General features: G+C 48.8%; 1 protein-coding gene across 4 annotated transcripts in view; it reads left to right on the forward strand.

The window, feature by feature from the left end:
* OSBP2 (oxysterol binding protein 2) overlaps positions 1 to 27,369 on the forward strand; it is a 164,957-nt gene that overhangs the window by 85,080 nt on the left and 52,508 nt on the right. The window contains exon 1 of one of the 4 annotated variants that reach the window (XM_046026114.1): positions 12,352 to 12,430. The exons of the other annotated variants lie outside the window; for them this stretch is intronic. Coding sequence (XP_045882070.1) covers positions 12,352 to 12,430 — 79 coding nt within the window. Of the gene's footprint in view, positions 1 to 12,351; positions 12,431 to 27,369 lie in introns of those variants that run through there. 4 annotated transcript variants of the gene reach the window in all.

The raw sequence follows: 27,369 nt of genomic DNA on the forward strand, positions 1-27,369 counted from the left end.
TCAGTGTTATCCTTGATATCTCTTGCCATAGTCTACTGTCACTGATTATTAGAAGAATCTGAGCATAGTGGGACAAAAATCCCCACACATTAGTGTTTATGTTGAAACCATGACAGTCATGAAAGGACTCAGTGGTTTGCTTTGGGTAGCCCAGTCCTGTTGGAAGTAGTGTTCCCGAGGCGGAGGCCATCTTTGGGTCTGCTGTCATCCAGGGACCTTGGATGGCTAGCAGTCGAACTCCGGCAAAAGGACAAGGGGAGTGTTCCCTCCAGGAAGAAGGGAGTCTCAATACCAAAGGCCAGGGGGGGTGGGTCTCTTTTCAGAGAAACCCCTTCCAGGAAAGTCTACGTGGCAGGGGATGGTTTTCTTGTGGGGAGAGTCTGCTGCTGTCCCTCCTGAGGCTCCATCTCTCTGATACTGTGTTGTCCTTCAACAACGTGTGTCTTCTATTCCTGCTCATGTCCCCATACCCTGCGGTAATAACAGCTAACACTGGCCGGCCTTTCCTGTAGTAACTCAGCCCTCATAACAATCCCGGGAAATAGAACCATTACCACATCCTATGGGGAGCATGGGGAAACTGAGGCTTAGAGGTTAGATCACAGGTGCCCAAGGTCTGACTGTGACAGCTGCCTGACTGGCTGGGGAGAGGGCCACCAATGAACTGATGGCATAGCAAGGGGGAGCAACACACCTGCAGTCACCTGGATCTCCAGGCTCACAATCCAGTGCTCCCTTCTCCGACTGAGGTGCTAGCACCTGTTGCTGGGCGGCCAGCTGGAGGAGGAAGAATAAGCAGGGGCTTGGATCAGCTATACAGAATCATGACCTGGAGGTGTTAGTGTCTGAGACCTTCCCTTTCAGGATTGTCGGGTCTTCCCATCCTCGCCTAGGGATGACCCTTGTTTGTGATCGGGCAGCCAGGACAGCAGCCGCAGCGGTAAGCAGATCTTTGGAAGGTAGAAGGGCCCTTTGGAAATCAATGAGGCCAGCCTTTCCTGATATGAAGAGCCTGAGGCCCTCATGAAGATAGGGGGAGTGAAGGGAAGGGTCTTTATTCCATCGCCCAAGGCAAGAGCTTCTCCTAAGGCTGTGTCTCCTCGGAGCCTCTCTGGGATGTCTGGGATGGTTGGAAGTTGGTGGCTCCATCAGAAAGGGCAGCCTAAGTCCCCGGACCTCTGCTGATCCCAGAGATGCCCTGAGGCAGACAGCTCCCTCTGCCCCTGGCTCACCTGCCTGGGAACCAGCTCCATCTGGCCTATGCTGGCACACGGTAGGGTAGGTAGACCTTTTGCAGACTGCATTGATTTCCATTTCCCCTGAGGTGATGAGGTAATTTAAAGGTGATTCCGTTGAGTTTCCAGTCCCTTGCCTTGAGACCTTTCTTCCAAAACGCCTGCTGCTAACGGCTTGGGTACCAGGCGTTGATAGAAAAAGACGTGTTTGTTGCCCATAAACTTGAATTATTTACGAAGCACGTGGACTCTTATAGCCACTTAGCACACATGCCCCTCCTTGGTGGTTACTTAATGAGTGCACGCGTGAGCTGGCTTTTTAAATTGAACAGCATTTCATGAGGCTAAACTGATCGCCGCTCCTGCAGGCACGCTGCTCTCCCTGGGCTGCCATTTTCAGTCACTGGCCCCGGAACCCCAAGCCCCTGCAGGCTTCAACTCCTTCCTCTCCTTGCTACCTGAGGTCATCCCCCGTCCATTCTGTCACATTTTCTCTGGATTCTCTCCTTGCCCTGCTGCCACTGCCCTCATTATTGGGGCTCCCTGCACTGGGAGGCTCCTTTAGACTTGCCCCTCTATGCCTTGGGAAGTTTCATCTTTCAGGAACACTGGTTCTGTTCTTGTTACTGCTTTCCTAATGAACCTTTTCTGGCTCCCTACTGCCCTGGCCCCCTACCGACTCCACAGAACCAGGACAGATGCCTCAGCCTGGCCTGAAAAGCCTTTCTGCAGGCTGACCTAGCTCCCTGCGGTGTAAAGCACAGAGCCAAGGCCTCCCATGCAGCCTGCCTCTCCCTCCTCTCTCATGCAGTCTTCCTCCTTTCTCATGGTCCTGTCCCTTCCCTCTTCCACCTCCTGAGGCCAGGCTTCAGAGCCACCTCCTTCAAGATGCCTTCCTCCTCTGACTGTTCCTCTGCTGCCTAGACCCAGAGCACCCCAGCTCATTCATCTATGAGCAGTTCTGGGCAATAATGATGCCAAAGTGAGGGGTATGGGTTGTATGGTGTCCCCCCAAAAGCTACATTAAAGGCTCAACCCCTTAGTACCCATGAATATGATTGGAAATAGGGTCTTTGCAGGTGTCATCAAGTTAAGATAGGGTCATGAGTGTGGTCCCTAATCCAATATGATGGATGTCCTTCTAAAATGAGGGAAATCTGGACTCAGACACAGACACGAAGGGGAGGGCCATGTGAAGATGGAGGCAGAGACCCCACTTATTGCTGCCCCAAGCCAAAGAACTCCTGGGACCACCAGAAACTAAAAGAGGCAAGGAAAGATCCTTCCCTCAGACTTCAGAGGGAGTATGGCCCTACCAACACCTAGCTTCCAGAATTGTGAGAGAATAAATTTCTGCTATTGGAAGCCATCCATTTTGTGTGGCCCTAGGAAACTGATACAGGGAGTGGACCCCCTTTCCAGCCCCAAGGCACTGACCATTTATTTGCAGGGGGACAGACAAGAGCCATACGAGTTAGTGCGATGAGTGCAGCAAGCAATGGGTAAGGGTGTAATGAGAACCCTGAGGAAGGACCCTTCTCTAAATAGTCTTCCATCCCCGCTCTGGGGTGGCAGCTGTCCAGTAAGGCTTGCGCAGGGAGGGGCCCACACCCGGTATCCAGAGATGACAGGAGCCCACTGAGGGAAGAAAAGACAGGGGATCTCAGCCAGGTGAACAAAGGCAGGGGCTGGAGGAGCAAAAGTGAAGCTAAGGAGTAAGAAGTGGGGAATCACTGAGGCCCACGAGGCTTAGCTCCTGGTGGGCTGTGGTTTGCCAAGGAGTTTGAACTTGAGCTTGCTGCTGTGGGTATCAGGGAGCCATGGAAGGGAAGTGACAGAGAGCAGATGGTGTATTTTCAGTAAATTGTCCCCATGGTAGCTTGAAGGAAGGATCAGAAGGGATAAATGTGGAAGCTGGGACCTTGGAAGTGAGTGGGTGGGTGGCTTACTCCCCCAGGTGGAGAATAGGGTATGGGTTTGCAAACTATTTTGAAGTTAGCATCCTTAAGACTTGGGGATGCAACTTGGGGATGCGTTGCATGTAGGGGCCAAAGGGGAGGGAGAAACCGTAAGATCGGACCCTCAGGTCTCCAGCCTGGTGCCTGTGGGCAGAGAGAATTGTCTGGAGGGGGAAAGGGAGTCATGAGGGAGCAGAGGAGGGATACTGGTCTCAGTGGGGGACAGGTTGATGTGGGGGACTTCTGGTGGCCCTGGAGATCTGGAGCTTGAAGGGGAGGGCCACAGCAATGGAACAGATGGGGAAACACGAACAGGAAGACCGGACAATGAGCCATGGGCAAGGGCACCATCACTTGTGCCCCACGCAGCAGGGAGTGGGAAGAACATGGGAGTGAGGACTGACTCGGGCCTGGGAGCCACGAGAGAGGAGGTGGGAGGACAGCGGGGGTGTGGCTACAGGGCCGGGAAGCAGGGAGTTTCAGGAAGAGGCCATTGGCATGACTCATGCCTGCCACAGTGCGGGCACCAGAGAGGGCATCCAATGGGGCTGCTGCGTTTCGGGATGACTTTAGAACAGCCGCGTATCTGTCACTTCTTCCCTGTGTCTTTGGTTGACACTTGCCTCTAACATCCTTTCTCCTTTTCTGGCACTTCTCCTGACACCTCTCTGGACCCTGCCACCCAGAGCAGCCCTGGTGAGGTGAGCGCAGGTGGATGCCTGGATATCCACGCGGTGACCGGTCCTGAGCCTCACCCCTGAGCCACCTCCGCTACTCTTAAGGTCACTGGTGTCCCTGGCCTTGAGCATCTGCCAAAAGCCTGGTGCCTGAGGGTGGGGTGAAGCCACCACCTGGCCGAGTGACAGGTGCCTAAAGCCTTTCGCCTCCCGCACCTGGTTGCAGCTGTGTCCATTCTTTGCAGGGCCCGTCACCATGGGCGGCTCTGCTCCTCCGCCTCATGGGGATTGTGCCACGGGTGCGTCAAATGATCCAGCCCCTCTCTGATTGCTGCCTGCCAGGTTGGTCTGTGTGCCCTGATGTGTGGTGGCTTCTCTGATGTGACCTCTGGCCTCTCCTGCCCTCCAACTCCCTCATTATTCACCCGCCTTCATGCCTGACCTTCCACCATTAGAGAGCCTTTGGTAGGGTCTCAGGTTTCAACATGAGCAGAGGCTGATCCCAGCACATTCTCACCAACTATAATTTGTTGAGAGATGGCATTTGTTGGGAAATGCCCACTTGTAAAGTATTTAAAAGACTCTAAAATATAGGACGTAAGATTCAGTCATCTTTCATTACCTCCCTCCTAGGAAACGTACACTCCCATTGGTTAGCCGTGATACTTTTCCAGATCTTTCCCCATGCTTTTACAAAGCCATGTAAGTACACACACACCCCCACACGCACTTACATATGTGGAAATGAGATCGTATCGTGGATATTGATAAGCAGCTTGCTTTTTCCCATATGAATATATTTTAGAGATCTTTACATGTCGACACAAATAGACTTAGCTCATTTTAAAAATAACGGCATAGAATTCTAAAGTGTATCATAATTTATTTAATCATTTCCCTCTCGAGGGATGGTTAGGTTCTTCACATTTTTATTTAACGTAGTGCTGTAGCGGTCCTGCTTGTGCGTGCAAAGTATTGCACGTGTGTATAGATTCCTAGGCGTAGAATTGCTAGACTAGAGGAGGATACCCATGATGGATAGCCACAGACACTATCAAATCGTCAGCCAAAAACAGGGCATAAATTTATATCTCCTGGTAGTGTGGATTGTCAATGGAAGCTACCCCATCATTCTTGTTACGCTTTGTTGCTCTGATGGGTGAATGACAAGGCATTTCTTTGTTCTGTTTTGCCTTTCCTTTATTACCAGTAGAGACTGAGTATACTTCTGTTTGTTGGCCAGTCATGCACATTTTGTGACTTGTATTTTCGTATTTATTGCCATTTTACCATTCAGATATTTATGCTTTTATGCTGATTTGTAGGAGCTCATTGTGAGTTGTGGTTATCTCTCCTTTGTCCGTTGTTTATTTTCCAAGCATTTTCTGTGTTGCTTATCTTTTAACTCGATTTATGGTAGCTGTGGTACTATGGACTTTCTAAACATTCACGTTGTAGGATCAATCAGTTGGAGCCTTATTTCTTAGTGGGGAGAAGTGGAGGTTGGAGGCTTAAGATGTTGCAGTAGTGACCCTTCTTGGTCTGTGCTTGCTCTTTGACTTTGCAAAAAAACCCTCAACTTTACTAAAATCTCATTTTGCCAGCTATGTACAGTGCTGTCTGTCCTTCCCAACCTCATCCCAGCTGCCATGGGAACCACGGGAGAGGCTGTCTTGCAGGACTTCATAGTCGTTCTGAACTTCACAGTGAAACTAACTCATTGATGGACATTGAGACCTAGTCTTCCAGCACAGGCCTTGTCCGGGGTAGTGGTTTTCAGGGCGCCAAGCCCGTGCCTCTGACCTGCTTCACTTTTCCCAGATGTCTTTTGGGTGCCTGCCCTGTGCCGGTGATGTTGCTTTGGGGCTCTGCAAAGGGAGGTGTATTTGTTTGCTGGAGCTGCCCCAAAATACTGGAGACTGGGTGGCTTAAGCAACAGAAATGCATCTTCTTTCTTCTTCTTCTTCTTCTTTTTTTTAAAGATTTTATTTATTTATTCATGAGAGACAGAGAGAGAGAGAGGCAGAGGCAGAAGGAGAAGCAGGCTCTCCATAGAGCAGGGAGCCCGATGCGGCTCGATCCCAGGACCCCAGGATCAACGACCTGAGCTGAAGGCAGCCGCTTACCTGACTGAGCCACCCAGGTGCCCCAAAAATATGCTTTCTCACAGTTCCGAGATCGCGGTGTCTTGAGTTTGGTTTCTTCTGAGGCCTCTCTCCTTGGCTCATACATGGTTGCCTTCTCATGGTCTCCTCAGTGGTCGTCCCTTGGTCTGTGTGTGTCTGTGTCCTGCCCTCCTCTTCTTGTAAAGACACCAGTCATATGGAGCAGGGGCCTCATTTTACCTTAGTCACCTCTTCAAAGGCTCTGTTTCTCCAAATATTGGCACATTCTGTGTCACTGGGGGTTTGAACCTCCGCATATGAATTTAGAGGCAGGGAGGGGACACAGTTCAGCCCCTAAGGGAGCCAGTCCTGTGCCTGGATGAGAATCAGGGCTCAGAGAGGCTCCTGGACTTGCTTCCTATCACCCAGGGAGCGGGTTGCAGCTCTGCGCTCAGACCCACACATCTGATGGTGCTTTGGCTCCACTGCCCTGACCTCCCGTTCACTGGTCCCATCCTGTTCTGCCATCCCATTGCCTCACACCTGACGCTCCCTGAGCAGGGCCCCTACTCCCAGCTGACTCTTCTGTACTTCCTTGGGCCCCTTGGGAATGGGTCTGAAATAATCCGTTTGACTGAATGTATCTTGCTCAATTTTTGTTGTTGTTGTGGAAAAATACATGGACGAAGTGGGAAATATGTGGGAAAGTATGCTGAAAAAGTAAGATAAAGAGCATTTGGGATATCCATAACTCCCCAGTAATCCCACAGCCTCGCAAAACTGTTTTTTGATTTTGCTCATTACCTTCTCTTCCCCACCCTGCACATACGCCTGTGTCTCACATCGTTGGCATATTACACCTGGCCTCCGGGCTCTGTCTTTTTCACCCCACATTATAACTAACAGTCTCTCCATCTTTATAATGATCATTTTAATGATTGTGTACTATTCCACCAAGCTGATGCACTCTAATGTTTTGAATTACCCTCTGATTTTTGTGCATCTGAGGTTCCCCTTTATGCCATTACCGATAATGATGCAATGAGTGTCCTTGGACAGAATGCTCTTCGCGTCTCTTGAATTATTTCCTGAGGGAAAATTCCCAGGAGTCAGATTACTAAGTTAAGGGAAGCAACATCATCACAGCACCTCGATGAGCTGTAAAATCTCTTTCTGGAATGAGTGTACTGATGTTCTGTGCCACCAACAATGAATGAGTATGCCAGCTTCGCTGTCATCTCACTTGCATTTGGTGTTAATAATTAAATGCATTTGGGGCCATTTTAATATACTTAAAAGGGTACCTACCTCAAGGCTGCCTTAATTTGTATTTTTTTAATGGCCAAGAAAGGAGGAGGAACATTCTGCAGTAGATCTGTATTTTCAATGGTTTCTGTTGTCACTTTCTTTAAAAGGAATTTTTTTAAAAAGGAATACTTGAAGACCAGACAAATAAATGGGTAGTAATCCCTTGGGAATCCCAGCTCTCTCACGTTGTGAGGGATTTGTTAGTCAAAGTGATATTTAGACCCTCAACAAGCAAAAGGCTTTTTGGTCAATAAATAGTAGAAGTGATTGAATGGGCCAGCTGGGTCAGCCACTTCTGGGAACAGAAAGGGCTAAGAAGAGGCCAGCATCTTCAGAGCTGTCTGGTGGGACCTGACCCCAGTTCTCCATGGGGTCCTCTAGGCGACCTGGTCCTCAGGCAGGCCTCTCCTTCCAAACACATGTGCAGAGCTATACTGTAGCCCCTGGCTCACTCTAGAACAAACCCACCAGACTCAGCTCCCAAGGAGGGACCTTTGGGGCTGCTCCCGGTAGCAGAAGGCACATGCAGGCAGAGTCAGGCCAGGCACCATCCCAAGTGAAATCTGTCTCGTGTTTGCCGTTTTTGAAACTCCCCTATTCCATCTATCTGATCTGAAATAATCAACAATAAATTGAAAAATTTTCCCCCTCGTAAGTTTATTTTAATTGCCTAGCAACATATTATCATAAATTTCTCTCAAATTAATTCTTTGGCTTTGGTGCACACTGATTTATGAATGATGATAGCAGTCAGCATCTATGTGTGGCTATTCTTGGAATGCTGATGTTTTAAAGGGCTTCATTCTTAAGATAACTGCGCAAGGAACTTGTATGTCCTGCAGACATTCAGACAATGCAGAGGTCAGTACCTTTTCTGCTGTGGGCCTGAGCCCCTCATTAGTGATGAGCCTGAGGCCCAGAGGGTCCACCAAATGTGTCTCAGTCCCACAACCGTGGAAGGCTGTGGCCAACTCAGGTCAGGAAGCCACCATTAGATCTTGCCCTTGTGGACCTCCCCAGTCTGTGTTCACCTCTGTGTGATCCAGTCAAAGTCTGGTCAAGGGCAGAGGTGCAGAGGGGAAGGGGCCACGTGGTGGTGTGCACAAGAAATGCCATCAGTGAGGGGTTGTGGGGTGGGAGGAGAAGGGTGGTGATGGGAAGCTTGGGAAGGTAAGAAGGTGGTGTGAGTTTTGTAGGTTGGGCCAAATAGGGCTCCTGATCAAGTGGCTTTCATTGATCAGTTTATCAATGAATTGGTTTATCTGTTTATTCCTGTGCTCATTCATTCATTCTGTGCCTACGATACGCTGGGCCACCCGAGAGACTGGGAACAGTAAGAAAAGAACACACTCTCTGCCTTTGAGGAGTTTGCTGTCTGTGTGGGAGATGGACAAGTTAATAGGAACTCCCACCAGAGGGCAAGTTAGGTCCCAGGAAAGAAAGAAGCCCGAGGCATTCTGGGAGACCAGACTGGAAGAAATTCACCTGTGATTCTAGTATTTTTAACATTTCCGGGTATGGATAATTTCCCCACAATTATAAATATATTACATGTTTTGCCTTCTTCCTCAGCATTTTCTTTTTAAGCACAGTTTCTTGTTTCTGCAGAGTCATCACATACGTAAGTCTGATGGCTCCGTGCTATTCTGTGAAGTTGATGAAATAAGCATTTGCCTGCTGTTAGGGTCTTAGGTTGCGTCCCAGTTTTTGCAACAAATGGCACTGGATGCAGAGTTTTGTGTTCCTTCCCCATCGTTCATTTGTGATGAATCCCCAGGGGCCCACCATCTGGGCTGGAAGGTGTGTTTCTGGTTCTGAGCTACCACATGTTCCCCCACTCCACCTGATGCCTCATACCAGTTTCCCGGGACCTGTTTCTCTGTTGCTTCCAGGACTGGGGATGGGCAGCCATACACCCAGCTACCCCACACACGCATGCCTGTGTGAATCTTAGTTGAGTGCCTGGGCATACCATGTTAATGAGCAAAACTGGGAACATACTGGAAGCAGAGCCTGCATAACAATATTTTGGTAGCAAGTGGAAGTGGAGAGGCCAGCCTCTAGGGAGGCTGTTGCAGCAGCAGCAGCAGCTCAGAGGGGATGTGACAAGGAAAATGTCACCATAGACCTGAGGGGAAGCCAAAAACTCAGAAGTGACCAAAGCAAGTGGCCTTGATGTAGAGTCAGCTACAGCCTAGAGGGAGGGCTGCAGTTACCTTCAGGATTGTCACTTCAGGGTATTTGGGGTGAGTGGATCTCAGGAAGGTCACAGAGTTAGTCCATTTGATTTTAGGACATCATGTGTAGGGTGTTGGTGGCTGTCCACTTGGAGCTGTTCAGGATGGGGGACAGGAGCAGGCTGGGGTTCAGCGTCACTGTCACACACATGGACAGGAAGGAAACTTTGACAGGCCTCAGGGTAGCCAGGAGAGCTGCTGGAACTGCCTGTCAGTCATCTGATGCTCTCTCTCTTGGCGATCCCGCTGCTGGGTCAACTAAGACATTTCAGGTAATGTGTCCTCTCCTTTAAGGACAAATTGGCACTCTTCGGCTGCCTGAGAAGCTAGGTGGTAGATTTTTGAAGTATTCCACGTGAGCAGAGTCTCATAATTGTTTGATGTGAGTTATAGCATGAAACAATTATGGAGAAAAGGAAATAAGTGCATGTTTGCCTTAGTAATACCGCATGACTTTCCTTTCCTATTTCTCTTCACTATTTTCGTTTCCTCCCTGGGTGTGTGTTGTTCCCAGCTCTTCTCTGTGCAGCTGTAGGTGAGGGGAAGGGGACAAAGGGAGCAGGGGCGGAGAGTCCAGCATCCACTCACTGTGAGGATGGACGTGAGGTTCTCAGCCTCTCTGCCCTCCCCTCCTCCGCTGTGAGATGGAGGGCACAGCTCCGCATTCAAAAGATGCTTCCAGCTTCCAGAGTCAGTGATGTTCAGAGTGGCTGGTTAAATATCCTGGGTTGGATTATTCTTCCATGTGTGACTCCTTTAAAAGCTTCCTGTGTGTTTATGAACATTTCCCAGAGCACTCAGGTCACCGTTCTGGTCTCACCCCACTTTTCCTTATGAGGCCTTGGGGAGCTTGGGGAGCAGTATTGTGCTTAAGGGGCCCCACAGGACGTGGTTGAGTCTTGTCTCTAAGGTCAGACAGAAGAGGCTGGGTCCAAGCAGGTGACCCTAGGCAAGTCCGTTTACCTCAGAGCCTTAGTTTGCTCGTCTATAAAAGAGGATGTTGGTGGAACCAACCAGAGGCTATTCGGTGGGGATTAAATGAGGCACTGCAAGAAATGTGGGTAAAGCTTTAAGCCCAGCACTTGGCATTGAGTCAGCACTCCACTGGTTGCCATTTGCATTATTATTATGCTCTTCATTTTGTAGTAAAAAAAAATCAAGGCCCAGAGTGGCTAAATGCCTTACATCCCCTGGGCCAGTAAATCTAACCCAATTGCTCTAGATTAATTCCCTAGGTGGAGGAAATACTCAGTCGCTTCAAAGGCCTAGAGGGAATTATTGACCCAGCAGCACCTTCCCTGAGTTTATTTAACAGGAGCTTCATGGTATATTTGAAAAGCTTTAAATTGGTGAAACTTGATTCAGTTTCAATAGATTACATTTGATAAATTCCCTTGACTGAACTCCTGTGAAGAGGTGGTGTTGGGGAGGGCTTTGTCAGGGGTGGAACAGGGCCCAAAGCCTAGTCCCAGGGCCCAGAGTTTGTCAGCCAGTGGGGAAAACAAGACCTGAACAGGGCGGAGGAAGGTGGGTGCCAGGGCCAAGAAGCAGGGCCAGCCTGGGTTTGGACTGTCGTCCAGCAGGTGTGTGTGTGCAAGCCAAGTTGTGAGTGTGGCTGGAGCCGAGGGAGAGAGGGGAAGAGGATGGGTAGCCTGTGGGGGCTTAGAGACCACTGAGTGGATGTATGACAGAGTCTGAGAGCAGGATCTCTTGGCTGTTGTATGAAGTGTAAGCCGTGGGGGTGGGGGTGGGGGCTGGGTGGCAGCCGGAGACCTGCTGGGAGGTTCTAGCAGAGTCCGCAGGGAAGATGATGCTGGGTCTGGCCTGGGTGGCAGCATGGGGGTGGTGGGAAGAGATGGGATCCTGGCTTTATTCTAGTAGAACTTGTCATGGTGTGCTGACTAGCAGGAGGTGGGTTTAAGAGACCTGGGAGTAAGGGTCTCCAGGTTTCTGTCCTGAGCAATTGGAAGATCTGTGCTGCCCCTTAGCTGCAGTGGGGAGGACTGGGGGAAGGGTAAGGACACGGGTCTAGGGGGCCATTGGGAGCTCAGATTTGGGCAGCTGGGACTGTGATGCCCATCACACATACCGCAGAGAACTCCTGCAGGCAGCTGGACAGGTGAATTGTGCTCAGAGAGGTCTGGCAGAGACAGACTTTGGTCCCCAGGTGCCAGCAGTCCTGTGGTAGCAGTGGTAGCTGGACTCCCTGGGGCCCCGCTCCTTGCCTCCTTCCAGGACGGTGGACAGGTGTCAGCAGGCGCTCAGACACAGGTGCACCGGGCACACCAGGCACCACAGGGGAATCAGAGGGTGACCAGGGCTCAGAGGTGACCCCGATTTCCTGGAATCATCCTCAGGCTCTGGGCCAACCCCATTTCCCACGTGCCACTTAGCTCTCAAGGGCATCTTTCCCTTTGAAATAAAGCACCGCCAACCCTGCTACTGCAGGAGGCGACACCTTCGCTCTCATTTTGTCGTTAACATGTGACGTTTAACTGAGGAGCCCCCCGGACACCTGGGTCCCACCTGGGTCCCCTGGGCGTCGCAGGGACAAGCAAGGAACGTGCGGGTGAGGGCAGCCCTCCTGAGAGAAGAGAGGGGGCGGCCGCAGCTCGAGCTCCACTAGGCTCTCCTGGCGCCGACGGGGTTAACGGGCTCGTGCACTGGGCGGCGGGCGGGCAGCAGTGGTGCATTGTGGTAACTCGGCGCCGGGACCGCTAGCACTCGCCGCCTCCGCCGGGAGGCCCGCCGAGCTATGCGCGCGTCCGTGGGAGACCCTGGGCCCGGCGCCATGTAGCGTCCGGCTGCTCGGAGGCCGCCCCGCCGCGGGAATGAAGGGACGCGGCTGCTGGGAGTCGGCCTCCGTGCGCTCCTTCTGCAGCTCCGGCTGCCTGAATAAATTTAAGAAGGGTTAGTGCTGCCCGGCTTCCGCCCAGAGGCCGAGCTCCCCCGCGCACGTCCGCCGGGAGCTGGGCTTGCTGCATGATCAGTCCACGGGAGCCTCTGATGTCACTCCCTCGCGGCGTGGGGAGCGCGGGGAGCCTCGGGAAACCCCTGTCCCGGTACCCCGCCAGCGTGTGCTCTCCGGACTCGCATCTGGCGCGGGGCATTTTGGAGAGAGGGCTGTGGCTAGAGACCCATCCGTCTGATTAACCCCTGCAAAAAGGAAACAAAATATAATCCAGAGCTTTCTGGAAATAAGGGGCGGGAAGAGGAGGTAACTGTTTAATCCACCCACCCACCCTTCCTTCCCGAGTTGGCTTGGGACACTGGCAGAATTGCTGCTCTGTCCACAAGAACCTCATCCTGCCCCCCCCACCCCCACCACCGTGGGGGCAGCTGTGCTCAGTGCATGACCCAACCAACTACTCTTTGCCCTTTGAGCAAGCTGTGACAGATCAGGAGATTCAGTGTAAGTGGCCGCCTGGGTTTAAGCAAGGACCTGCCTTGAGGGTGCACCCCGAGGCGTTGGTCTCAACAAGGGGGCTGAGCAGGCATGAGCCTGAGAGCCCTTCCATCCTCAGCAGCTGTTAAGGTTGAAATCTTGCAAACCGGTTAAGTTTCTGCCTGCAATTCCTGATGCTTGAAACTTGAATTATTGCAGACTTTGCATGAGTGAAACTTGCAGTTTACCTTATTGTTTCTGTTAGAGTTTGAGACTCTGGGGGACAAATAGGATTCTTTGACTCTGTAGACCTAGAAGATACAGACGCAGTTAAATTTGCTTAACACGAATTCATGAGAAAGAGCTCATTTTAGGAATTAATTCCTTCTGATCTGTAATAAGACTTGTAATTAATTTTGCTGACTGGTCACACTAACGGCTGGCTTCATGAGGCCCTGGTGTAGGGCAGACATCTTTCAAGTGGTGGACTCCAGGCCTCAGCCCTGGAGTCAGGTTTAATCATGCACGTCCTCCTGAAAACACTATCTGAAGTCTCAGGGTGTTTGTAATTACAAACATTTAAGATTTCTTTCCGTGGGAGCTAATGCTGTGGTCCCATCTTGAGAATGCTTTACAGAAACCGACAGTGAATTTTGTGTAAGTATGTCTTCTGGTTTTAGATTGGTTTTGATTTCCAAATTTAATTTTAGATGGAGTGTCCTTTCTAATGCGGTTATGCTCTTAATGAAAAGTCTAAATGTTCTTATTATCATTTTGGCCGAATTTATTCTGAGGGTGAATTTTGGAATTAATCTACAAAGAAAAAAAGAATGTGTGGTTAGGTGTTAATTTTTTTTCTATTGGCCTACCTGATGATTTTCTTGGTTGCCATTCTCTAGAACATTTGCTGCTGGCAGGGAGCATTGGGCCTCGTATCTACTTGCTTTCTGCTTGGTTGTGAGAGGATGCTCATTTTGGGGGGCAAGGTTTTATTTATTTATATGAGAGAGAGAGAGAGTGCGAGCACGTGCGTGTGTGCCAGAGCAGGGAGGGGGCAGAGGGAGAGGGAGAAAGAATCTGAAGCAGGCTCCCCACTGAGCGCAGAGCCTGTCACGGGGCTCGATTCCACTACCATGAAATCATGACCTGAGCCGAAACCAAGAGTCAGATGCCTAACTGACTGAGCCATCCAGGTGCCCCAAGGATGTTCATTTTTGTTCGGAAGTTCAAACCTCTGCACCTCAGGACTGATGACATAGTAACCTCTTTGATTCCTAGACCTCTCCAGACAAGGCCTTCTGTCTTACCCTTCTTGAACTGTTCCGCTCTCCACAATGGGTCTAGGGATGAGGAGCTGAGGGTATTGTGAGGGGTGGTGGGCACGGTGCTTAGCACAGGGCCTAGAGCAGTGGGTACCTCCTCCCACAGTCAGGAGCCAGCACCGTGGTCAAGAGCAGCCAGGGTTCAGCCCCAATGCCAGATGTCCCAGAGGCAGACAGCAGAGGGTGTCCCCTCCGGTGCCCCGCGAGGCCAAACAAAACATTTCTGCGGGCACGATGATTCTGGCCAGCTACAAAGAGCAGAGTGAGGAAAGCCGAGATGAGGCCTTCTGGAGGCCTGCTGAGAGGGCTGTTCTGGGAGGGGGGTGCCTCATGGGCCCTCACACTATGGGTGTGGCAGGCACGGCCACGGGGCTCTCCTCCCCAACTTGCAGACGAGGTGAGACCAACCGTCTCGTTTCTGACACGTTGAAATGTATTGCAATGAGAGGACACTCCAGACCCACTTCCCCTTAGAAAAGGGTCCTAGTGAAATCGTGCAAGTCGAAGAGCCAGCTGGGTGTGCAGCCTACCCTGGGGACTGGGGGCTGAGGTCCAGGCGGTGATCATGTAGGTGACAGGACAACATCTGAGCTGCGAGGTTCATCACACGGGCTGTTCCTCTGCAGGGGGTGAGTTCCCCCAGTGGATCCAGGGTGTTGGAGGGCCTGAGTACCTATCCTGCCTTTGCCGCTGTGTTGTGTCACCACGGGCAAGTCCCTGTCCCTCTGTGGGCCTTGGTACATGTACCTTAGTACATGACAGAGGAGGAATGAGTTGCGAAGGGCTGGTGTCTGTCTTGCTCTCAGGCCCGGGCATGTGAAGAGGAGCCCTGGGGAGTCCTTGACAGGAGGCCGCTCCTCTTTGGGGAATGGCCTGTTCAAACCACATCCCCAATGCTTGCCTGAACTTCAGCTAGCTTCCTCGCCTTTGTGATGCGTAATTTTCTTGTCTAAAAGATGCCGCGAAACCTACTTACCTGGCAAGGAGGCTGGGAGGCAAAATGAGATAATATGTCTACTAATCAATCAGTCCGTGTGTCTCTGTGCTTCAAACAGGACTGAGATCCCGCAGATGGGGAAATGCCCATTCAGGGTCGCTCATAAGCTCTACCGAATCAGCTGTTGGTTTGTGCGTATGCACACGTGTACACAGTTGTATATAGGACTGGGACATGTTTTCAGAATGGAAAGTTCTGAAAGAGCCACAAAATAGGGATCCCCTGCCCTGGCAAGGTAGACTCACTAGAGGTCCGAGCCAGGTGACGCTGCCCACGGCACTGCTGAGGTCACTGCTTTCCCATTTACGGCTCCCCTGCATACCCATGAGCCAGCTCCCGTGTCTTGAGACCAGCTCTGATGGGCCGCATTTGCACAGTGGAGATGGGGGTTGTGTCATGGAAACACCAGGGGATCAGGAACACGAGCCATCAAGGTCAGGTGTGTGGGGCCAAGCCGGTTAGGTGTCTCTGCTCAGGCTCCCAGCGGACTCGGTAGCATGCATGCTCCAACTTCTGTGTGGCTATGATATGAACGCCTGGGTCTCTGGTTTTGTGGAGGGATGTTTGTAGGTTTGTTTGTTTTTACATCTTTGAGGCCTAGGACAGGTGCCATTCTCAGAGAAGGGGCTTCATGGGACATCAGCTGAGAATTGCTGTCGGATATGGTGTCCTTCAGAAAGTCACAGGTGGGGTTCTTTGGTGTTCATTTTGGGGCTTGTCAATGTGTTCGATCTTGTGTTCCCCTGCGTTGTGTTCCCAGGTGTCTGCTGGGGTCCTTGGGAAGAAGGACTGAGGCATGAAGTAAGGGACCGACTCTCTGTTCTGATCACTTTCTGTAGGTACAGAATGGCCCCCCAGTGCAGTGTCCCAAGATTAGCATCCGTGACCTCACTGGGCATGTCCTCACTGCCCACCCAGTCCAGCCTCACACTCTATTCTGCCCACTCAGCTGAATGTCCTTGCTCATCCCTCACATGTTAATCACAATCATCCTTTGAGGTCCCGTGCCCGTCCCAGTTCCTCCTGAAGTTTCCCCAAACCCCTCAAGGCTTGAGGTAGCTTCTCCCCTCAGACCTCTCCTGGGCCTCCCTTCTGCAGTGGACCTGGATTGTTGAGTGCAAGTCTTGCCCTCCTCAGAGGCTGTTATCACCCAGAGGTGAAGCCTGGGTTTATGTGTGATATGCCCCCCACTCCCCAGCACGCAGCACTTTTGCCAATTGCTGTTCCATAAGCAATGAACTCTCTTGACTCAAGATTGAAGCAGCGGGTGGAATCAGTCCTTCTCTGCCACTATTTATGGCAGTGGCTTCCCTGGAAAAACTGGGAAGCTCAGAGATGTGAGCAAGGGGAGCATGAGAGATCATAAAGAACTTCTGGCGGAGGTGATGCCCAGATGGGTGTTGGAGGATGGGTGGACAGGAGGAGGCTGGGGAAAGGCAGGTGCTCACTTAGGTTTGAGTGAGACGAGACAGGCGAGAGCTGGCGGAAGTCCTCACTGGTGGGTTGGCTCTCAAAGGACATGTGGGCAGGAAAGGCCGTGAGTTCTGCTGGCTCTGGAGGTGGAGTATGGCTTCTAGAAATGAGGCTTTAGGGCAGCACTGACCCCATTTCTGTCCTCTCTGGGAAGGACATCTGGCCTTGTGAGTGGTCACCATTACTTGGTGCGATGCATGGGAGAAGGACATTCTCTCATAGATGTTGCTTTGGGGGAGCCTCTGTCTGCATGCCCGTGGGATGGGGGCGGTGAACAATCTGTATGATTGCTCCTCCCCCCGGCTACCCCTTCCTTGCACATGGTAGCTACTCATCATTATTACTATTACTTTTGGGGGCTTAAAGTCAGGGGGAATGTGAAGCTGTCAGTACACACAAGGGGGCTTAATCAGTGGTAGCAAAAAAGACGATTATTGTATCATTGTACTGTATCATTCTATAGGTGGGGAAACTGAGGCTAAAGGACTTCCCAGATCACAAGCTTAAGCGGGACTCAGAGCCTGCACAGTCTGAGTGCCGGCGCCACACCAACGTGTCTGTGGGATGGAGGATCAAGGGGCAGGGGAAGGCCAGCAAGGGAGCGGTATAGACTGAGAATCTGTGGGACTCTGAACAAGGCTGGCCTGAGGAGAAGCAACAGTGGGTGAGGCTGGGGGCTCAAGGAGTAAATGGTTAAGACAAGACAGAAGAATTTGTCTTTTCTATGGAGCAGAAAATATGGCTGGCCGTTCACTTTGTGCTAAGGACTGTCCCAGTAGCTGTGTGGGGCACACCATGTCCACAGCGAGGTGACAGAAAGCCAGCCTGGAGGGACTAGGCATGGTGGAGCCTGGCCCGCATCTTTCTGATCTGCCACACCTGTTCCTGCCCCCTGGAGGGAATGGATAAGGGCATGGCCCTGGTTGGCCAGACTCAGAACACAGGAGGTCATGCCCTGTAGAGAATATCTGAGAATATTCACACAGCCTGAGGCTCTCAGGATCCCATGAGCTCTGAGGAAAGAGGATGCCAGGGGCCAGTGAGGTGAGGTGTAGGTAGGCAGGGAGCCCTGCATGGAGGGCCCGCTGTAGGCAGGCAGCTAAGGGGTGGGTTTTAGATGGACTGCAGGCATGGACACCCCAGGTGGAGAGAGCAACACGTTGGGGGTACTGAGGAGGGCTGCACATGGGGGAGCGTGTGGGTGTCATTCTGTGGGGGGGGGGGGCGGGGGGGAAGCAGGCCATCTGGTGGGGTCGGGAGAGTGGAGAGCTGAAGGCAGGAGGTGGGAAGGTGAGTGGAGGAAGGTGGGCGGGGCAGGCTTTCCACAGTGGTTCTGATTGGCTGTGCGGAAGCCCATGTCCACCAATGGGCTTCCTGCCCGTGCCAGCTCTGAGCCTCCGGATGGCAAGTGGACCGCTGTGCTGGATTTGAGGACTGAGAGAGGACAGAGAGTCATGAACAGAAGTGACCTCTACTTGGAGGACAGGAGAGAATAGAAGTTGCCTGATGCTCATGGCTGCACCCTCGAATAGCAGCATGTCAGTGAAGAGAGTATTGGCAGCATGGAGGTGACAAGGCTGTGACAGGCCCTGGGCTGCCCCAGCCAGGGTTCTGGTGCCACTGGTGGCCCCAGGGGGCCTGGAGAATGTAGTGGGCTCTCTCGGGAGCTAGTTCACTGATTGTTCACAGGTTGGTGTGCAGAGCTGCAGTGAGCCCGCTTTAGAAAAGGTCACCCCTTCCTCAAGACCTTTTACTTCCACTGATCTTGAACCTGCTGTAAATAGTAAGTTTGTTAGAGCAACACTCTTTGCTTTCATCTGCCGTTATAATGAAAAGAAATCTACAGTGTCCTTTGCGAAAGGTGCTGCCTGTGCTTATGCAGTGAGTAACCTGCCCAATCGGATGCAACAGCCCTGTTAAAATAAACACATGCTAGGAGCAACGATTGGCTGGCTGTGAGGATTATACAGTGATCTCTGTTGCCTCTAGGCAAAGAGAGAAAGAGGGCTGCCTGGGTGCCACACCAAGAGAGGTGTCTGCTGGGGGCAGTCCTACAGCAGGTGGCACTGCCCTCTGCAGAAACTAGTTGTTCCTCCGCTGATGGGTTTTCCTGTAAAGTGCCAATCAGCTCAGAGCGACAGCACCAACTGATCAAATAGATGAACATTATGAATAAAGATGAAGTCATGGGCTTCAGGCTGCCAAAGATAAAATTTCCTTTTATGTCTTGCTTGCCTCTGACATGTGTGCAGAACAACTTCATTAATCAGAGCTGCGCAGGCTCGATGAGTGGTGAGGTCAAAGAAGGCCACAGACTGGGGGGCGGGGGGATTCCCTACATGGGCAGCTCTTTGGTGTGTCCCATGTCCTCAAGGCCATAGGCAGGAGCTGGTTAGTGGACAAATATTTTCCCTGAGAGGCTAGAACGGACAGTCATCAAAGCCCCCTGGTCCCACCTTCTGCCCAGGGTATTTTTATGTCAGAAGCAGAGCAGTTTGGCCAGGAGCGGTGGCGGGGGGCGGGGCGGGGGGGGCCCTCTGGAGAGTGTGACTCTCAGCTCATTGACCATTTGGCAGCTGCCCTTCTGCCTGATGAAGTCCTGCCCCCACAAACCCACTCCTCACCTCCCCCTAAAACACACACCCACACACGTACACTTTGTTCTTGGCCAAACTGAGCTTCATCTTGGCCAGCCTCTGCACCCTGCCCGTTCATTATTTTTAAGGGTTGCTTACCATTTAAGGTAACTGTTCCAGATGTTCAAGGTCCTGGTGTTTCCATAACTCCATTTACCCCTCACGCCCCTGTTTTCAGGTCTCTATTTTTAGCCAGTGTTTTTCCTTTATGTGAACATCCGTTTTACATCACCGAGAGACCAAAAAATAAAAAAAGTACCATTTTCACGTGGCTGTTACATCATAAACACTTTCCCACGTTACCACAGGCTTAATATGCATCTGTTGAATGGCTGTGGGATGTCTTTTCCTTCTGTTAGGCATTTCGCTTCTTCCCAGATTGTCACTGGAGCCAAACTGCTGCCTGAGCATCTTTGGCATGTAAAATTTTTCTTTGGTGTCTCTTTCCCGGGACAAATTCCCAGGAGTGTGATAGCTGAGCTAGAGAATATGAAGGCTTCCCTTTGGCACTCCATAGCCCTTGGCCGAAGTGTTCTGGTCCAACAGGGAGTGAGCCCTGTTGAGTGTGGGCTCAACTCACAGGGTTGAGTGTGGTCATCTGCTTCTCTCCCACCTGCCCTACACTAGCCTTCCATCGTTCTGAGGAGTGTTTTTTCTTTTTTGCTTTTTAAAAGATTTTATTTATTTATTTGACAGAGAGATTGAGAGAGAGAGATCACAAGTAGGCAGAGAGGCAGGCAGAGAGAGAGCGGGGGAAGCAGGCTCCCTACTGAGCAGAGAGCCCGATGCGGGGCTCGATCCAAGGACCCCGGGATCATGACCTGAGCCGAAGGCCAAGGCTTAACCCACTGAGCCACCCAGGCTCCCTCTGAGGAGTATTTTTTAACCAGGCATAAAATTGGGCCTCATTAGTGTTTTCAGTTGCACTTGACTAACCAGAAAGGATGAAACCTGCCCCTGCCCACCGGCCACTTTGTTTATTATTTGGTGACCGTTCTGTGGGTCATCTGCTACATCTTTTCCTGCCCTTGTGTGGAAACCCAAAGGGAAGCATGATGAATGTTGTTGTTTATGTTGGACGTGGCTGGAACCCAAGCCAGACAGGACTTCCTAGGACCCTGGTAGTGCCCTCCTTTGCTCAGTGGACGAGGTTCTGAGAAATAGTCCTTGGAATTGTCCTCCCCCAGCACGATCTGCTGCATAAGTTGTAGGGACCCCTTGTTTAAAAATTATTAAGAGTTTCAAGAGGGAGACAGCTGAACATCAAACCAAGCCTGGGGTCCTTCTGACTTAGGGGCCTGTGTGACTGCACAGGGCCCGTGCATGTGACCCCTCTCCCCCGGGGAAGTGGCTTCCCTGACTGTGCTGAATCCACTCTTCAGCTTCCCCAGGGCTCACTCCAGATGCAGAGGTTCCAGATCCAGATGTGGATGGGCTTCTGAATGGAACCCCACTCCTGCTGCCCTTGACTGACAGTAGCCAATAGCCGTGTGCCCTCCCAGAGAGCTGCTGAAAATCAGTAGCTAGTTGCACCTGCCAGACTGTCTCCCTGATCCCAGTCCCGGTGGTCGCCCACCAAACAGCAGAGGTTCCAGAGGTGGAGGGGCAGAGAGGAGGGAGTGTTAACTTCACAGGGGGCTCTGAAACATGGTGGCGTTCTGAGTAGAACAAATGGATTTCCACAGAAAGAGGGTGTGTGAGCCTGGTGTGTGTTCTGAGTAGTGGCATTCTGCAGGGGACTTGGGGGGCAACTTCTGGAATGCACCTCCTGCATTCTCCCCATGAATTACATAGAGTTTGGAGCTTGTGGGGGGATTTACCCAACCCCTCTGGTACAGGCGAGGAAACTGAGGCCTGGAGACACACAGTTGGCACGGTCGGGAATCCATGGAGCCAGCCATCCACTGCTAGATAGAGATCAGAGGATGCAGTATCAAACCATTGCCATTTGGCTGTTAAAATAATTCTTGACATATTTTCCAGGTTACAAAGATAATTCATGCCCAGTGTAGAAAATTTAGGCACTTAGAAGAAAATAAAAAGTATCTTTAATTCTATTGCACAGAGATAGTCACAAATAATTTTAATCAGACTGCGTGCATCTTCAGGACTTGTTTTTTCTCTTTCAACATTATGTTTCTAAGATTTAACTACATTGTTGGGTATTGTGATATGTATTCTTACAATTCTGATGGCCCTAAAATGGTATTTCTGTGTGATCTTAACTGGCATTATCTTGATATCAAAATAGTGTGAGGGTTTTATTGGGGAGTATATATTTCTTCTTATGTGAAACACACTTTTCTGTTGATAGTTTGTCCTTATGAATTGGTAGGAGCTCCTTATATGACCTGGATGCTGACTGTCAGTGATAAGCTTTTAGTCTATATTTATATATCATCTTGTTTATGATGTCTTCTGATGAATACATTTTTAAATAGCTTTATTGAAATATTCATATACCATACAAGTCACTCATAGAAAGTGTATAATTCAATTTTTTAGTATAGTCACGAGTATGCAACCATCATCATAATCTAATTATAGAATATTTTTGGAAATCATAGCAGTCATTCCCTATCCTTCCTCCCTCTACCAACCTTAAGCAACCACTGACCTACTTTTCGTCTCTCTAGATTTGCTTATCCTGGATATGTCAGATAGATGTCATATATTTTTGGGTCTGCACTTCGCATAATGTTTTAAGATTAATCCATGTTGCACATATCAGTACTTCGTTCCTTTTTATCACCATATAATATTTCCTTGTGTGGCAATACCACATTTTATTTTATCTGTTCATCAAAGTACAGATGATGGGCATTTGTACTAGTTCTCCTTTTTTGACTCTCATGAATGATCTGCTGTGAATGTCCCTGTATAATTTTCTGTGTGGATGTAAGTTTCCATTTCTACAAGTGGGATTGCTGGGACACATGGTCATATTGCTGGGTTATACAGTTTAATGTTTAAAGGCACTGCCAAACTGTGTTGCATAGCAACTGTATCATTTTACATTACCACGGGCAGCAGTGTCTTGGGGTTGCAATTTCTCCATATCTTTGCCAACACTTGTCACTTTCTGATTATTATTATTGCCATCTTAGTGGGTGTGAAGTGGTATCTCGTTATGACTTTGATTTTCATTTTCCTAATGACCAAGAATGTTGGGCGTTTTCCCCCGTACTTACTGGCTGTTTTGTGTATCTTCTTTGGAGAAATGTCTATTCTAATCCTTTGTCCATGTTTTATTTAAGTTATTTGCTTCTTATTGCTTTGTATATTCTGGATGTCTTTTATCAGATAAATCATTTGCAAACGTTTCCTCCCATTCTGGGGCTTGTCTTCTCCCTTTCTTAATGGTGTCATTTGTAGCACAAAAGTTTTTCATTTTGTTAGTGTCTGGTTTATCTATTTTTTTTTCTTTTGTCACTTGCGCTTTTGGTGTCATACCTAGGAATCCACTGCCTAACCCAAACTCATGAGGATGAATTTCTATCTTTTCTTCTTAGAATTTTATACTTTTAGCTCTTAACGTTTAGGGGTATGATCCATTTTGAGTTAGTTTTTATGGATGTGAGGAAGGGGTCCGACTTCATTCTTTTTTTTTTTTTTAAACTTCATTCTTTTCGATGTTTTCCAGCATCATCTATTGAAAACACTATTCTTTTCTCTCTCTTTTAAAAAAGATTTTACTTATTTATTTGAAAGAGAGAGCAGGCACAAGCAGGGGGAATGGCAGAGGGAGAGGGAGAAGCAGGCTCCCTGCTGAGCAGGGAGCCCCCTGCAGGGCTCGATCCCAAGACCCTGAGATCTTGACCTGAGCCAAAAGCAGATGGTCACTTAACCAACTGAGCCACCCAGACACCCCGAAAACACTATTCTTTTCTCTGTTTAATTGTTTTAGCATCCTTATTAAAAATCATCTGGCCCTAAATGTAAGGGCTTGTTTTTGGATTCTCAGTTGTGTCCCACTGATCTACATGTATATCATTATGCCATTACCACACTGTCAATAGACACTCTTCAATTTAATTTAATTTAATTTTTTAAGACACTCCTTAATTTTAATGTGGTTGAATTTACCAGTCTTATGATAAATTCAGTCTTAGGTTTCTGTCTAGAGATAACATATTTTTCTATATTTTCTTCTTAAAAGTTTGAAATTTTCACAATGAAGTGTTTAATACACCCAGAACTGATTTCTGGATAGGATGTGAAATATGTGGTTAATTTCATTTTTCTCCATATAGTCAATTCTTTGGTCTAGTACTGTTTATTGAGCAGTCCCTTTTTTACCCTCTGATCTGCTGTACTACCTTTAGCAGCTGCCTGGGTCTTTTGGGGATGCTCTCTCCTTTCACAGAACAATTTTTCCCTCTTACCAGTACCACGCTGCCTTAAGTACCTTGTAATACATTTTGATACCTTGTTGATCAAATCTGGCAGCTTATCAGGGTGACGTTATAATTATTCCCATTTTACATATGAGAAAACTGAGTCTCGAGAGGTTACACCCTGGGCCACGCTGCTAACAACTGGCAGAGCCAAGCTTGTTAGAACTCAGGCAGTTAGGATCACAGCACACACTCTTAGCCTCTGAACTCTGCACACATCAACAACCATCACATACAAATCACACCTCCTCCACCAACTGAAAGTTTAAGGCTTTATCCCCTTTCTCTTTCTTTGCCTGGCAAAGGGAAAGTAATTAAAATTTAAATATAGCAAGATCTGGTTTGTTTGCGGTTTTAATCCTCCCCTGCTTCCCTACTTGAGATATTTCAGGGAAGGCTTTCCAAAGATATTCACCACCATTTTTATATTTTGGGGCAATTTTCTAGGCAAAGATGCAGGTGTGGTCAAGAGAAGAGTTGTCTGGAATGCAGGTAAGACACAGCAGGACAGGTGACCAGCAGTTAGGACGGAGTGGGCAGCTGAGACAAGAGAGACTCTAGGAACCCCGAGAAGTGGTGCTGACTGGAGTTCTGGGTTGATGTTGGCTGGAGAATGAGGCTTGGGGACATAGTGATCCTTACAGACTGCTGCTTATGTCCCCAGCACCCCACATGGTAGCTGGCACACACTGTCAGCACATTAAGTGACTAATGTGATTAAGGAACCAATTCAGCAGATATAAGAAGCTATGAGCCGCTATGTCTTCAAGCTGTCATCAGTCAGTCCTTTTGAGCAGTGCGGTGTGCTGTGCTGGGGATCAGGGGGCAGCGTTCTCACCCCAGGCCCACTGTAGACAGTTTGCCCTTAGCCCCAATGGACTGCGGCTTCCTTAACTGTTCCATGGTGGCGGGTGGAGATGTGGTCAGGGTGCTGACATTGTCCTGGGTCCTTCCTCTGTAGTCTGCATCCGCTGATGGACATTTAGGTGGTTTTCACTTTTTGGCTACCACGAGTAATGGTACCATGCAATAAACATTCATACACATATTTTCATGTAGACACGTGCTTTCATTTTTCTTGGGCATATACCTAGGGTGGGATTGCTGAGTTCTGTAATAACTGCCAAACTGTTGTGTTTTTTTTTTTTTAAGATTTTGTTTATTTATTTGCCAGACAGAGATCACAAGTAGGCAGAGAGGCAGTCAGAGAGAGAGAAGAGGAAGCAGGCTCCCTGCTAAGCAGAGAGCCCAAATGCGGGACTCGATCCCAGGACCCTGGGATCATGACCCGAGCCGAAGGCAGAGGCTTTAACCCACTGAGCCACCCAGATGCCCCAAAACTGTTTTTTTTAACAGCAGCTGTGCTATTTTATATTCCCACTAGGATGAAGGGTCCAGTTTTTCTGCATCCTTACCCACACTTATTCTTTTCTTCTGACAACAAATGATACTGAGCATTTTTTCATGTGGTTATTGGCCATTTTCTTCAGAACCTTGTCTGTTCAAAGCCCATTTTTTAAATTTTATTTTCCTTTATTATTTATTTACTTACTTATTTTCAAATCCCTTGTTTTCCTTTTTTTTTTTTTTTTTTTTTTTTTTTCTTAAAGTAGGCTTCACGCCCAGCATGGAGCCCAATGCTGGGCTCAAACTCGTGACCATGAGATTGAGACCTGAGCCAGGTCAAGAGTCAGACACTTAACTGAGCTACCCAGGTGCCCCTCAAATCCTAATTTTTTAATTAAGTTGTCTTTCATTGGTGGATATTTGAACGTTAAGCCAACCTTGCATTTCTGGAATAAACTTCAGTTATTCAAGATGCCTTGCCCTTTTTATGTACTGTTGGATTATATTTGTTTGATACTTCTTTTTGAGGATTTTTGTGTCTTTGTTCGAGAGGAATATCGGTCTATAGGATTTTTCTTTGTCATTTGTTTTGTAATGTCTTTCCCTGGTTCTGGTATCGGGTAATTCTGGCCTTATAAAATAAACTGGGAAATATTCCCTCCTCTTTAATTTTCTGGCAGAGTCTGGGTAGAATTGATAGCGTTTCTTCCTAAAGTGTTTGGTAGAATTTGTCAGCATATCCTTCTGAACCCTGAGCTTCCTTAAATATGTTTAACTATAAAATCAATTTCCCTAAAACACTATTCGGGTTTTTAATTTATTTTTTACTAACTTGCAGTGGCTTTGTATCTCAAAGATTTATTTCATCTCTAAGTCATTGAATCTGTGGACACAGTTGTTAACAATATTTCCTTCTTATCCTTTAACGTCCGCAGTGATGACCCTCTTTCATTGCTGATATTGTTACTTGGTTATGCCTTTTTTTTTCTTCCTTGGTCTGGCTAGAAGTGTGTAGATTTTAATGATGTTTAAATAGAATCAGATTTTGGTTTTATCAGTCTTATCGGCTGTTTTTCTTATATGCTCTTTAAAAACACATACATTATAGATACCCTTTAAAAAGTGAACTGAATCAACTATAATGCCATTGTGCACCTTGATCTTCTTCATTGACTGTGTCTTCAAGTTTTTTTCATATCACACAGAAACTCATGGATTCTTTTAACACCGACATAATACTCTGTGATATGCATGTATCATAGTTTAATAATCAGTCCCGTCTGAAGTGCATTTAGGATGTTTATAGACTTATTACTCTTGCAAACATCCTGAAGTGTGCATTATCTTTTTTTTAAGTTTTATTTAAGTACTCTCTATACCCAACCTGGGGCTTGGGCTCACGGCCCTGAGATCAACAGTTGCATGCTCCTCCAACTGAGCCAGCCAGGTGCCCCTGAAATGTACATTTATCACACATCAGTCTTTGGTCACATATCTACACGCATATCTGCATATCTGTAGGATATATTACTACACCGGGATCAGTAGGTGGTTATCCTTTTTTTTTTTTTTTTAAGATTTTATTTATTTGACAGAGATCACAAGTAGGCAGAGAGGCAGGCAGAGAGAGAGAGAGGAAGGGAAGCAGGCTCCCTGCTGAGCGGAGAGCCTGATGCGGAACTCGATCCCAGGATCCTGAGATCATGACCTGAGCCGAAGGCAGAGGCTTTAACCCACTGAACAACCCAGGCGCCCCTCCTTTTTTTTCTTTTTAAATCAACTTTATTGATTTATAAGATATAAAACATTTTTATCATCCCCAAAAGTTCCCTCATGATCCTTGGTGGTCAATGCCCTTCACGCTTAGCCCCAGACAACCACTGATCTTCCTGTTTTATTTGTCTAGCATTTTTTTAAAGAGATTTTATTTATTTATTTGACAGAGAGAGATCACAAGTAGGCAGAGCGACAGGCAGAGAGAGAGAGAGGAGGAAGCAGGTTCCCCAGCGAGCAGAGAGCCTGATGCTGAGCGCGATCCCAGGACCCTGGGATCATGCCCTGAGCAGAAGGCAGAGGTTTTAACCCACTGAGCCACCCAGGCGCCCCTATTTGTCTAGCATTTTATATAATGGAATCAAATAGTAGTATATGCGGCTTCTTTCATCCAGCACAAAGTTTCTGAGGTTCATTTCTTGTGTGAATGCATAATTTGTTCCTTTTTTATTGCTGACTAGTTTTCCATAATGTGAATATACTACAATTATCCATTCACCTGCTGATGGACATTCAGGT

The sequence above is a fragment of the Meles meles genome, chromosome 12 (genome assembly GCF_922984935.1).
Source record: "Meles meles chromosome 12, mMelMel3.1 paternal haplotype, whole genome shotgun sequence".
In the NCBI taxonomy this organism is placed as follows: domain Eukaryota; kingdom Metazoa; phylum Chordata; class Mammalia; order Carnivora; family Mustelidae; genus Meles; species Meles meles.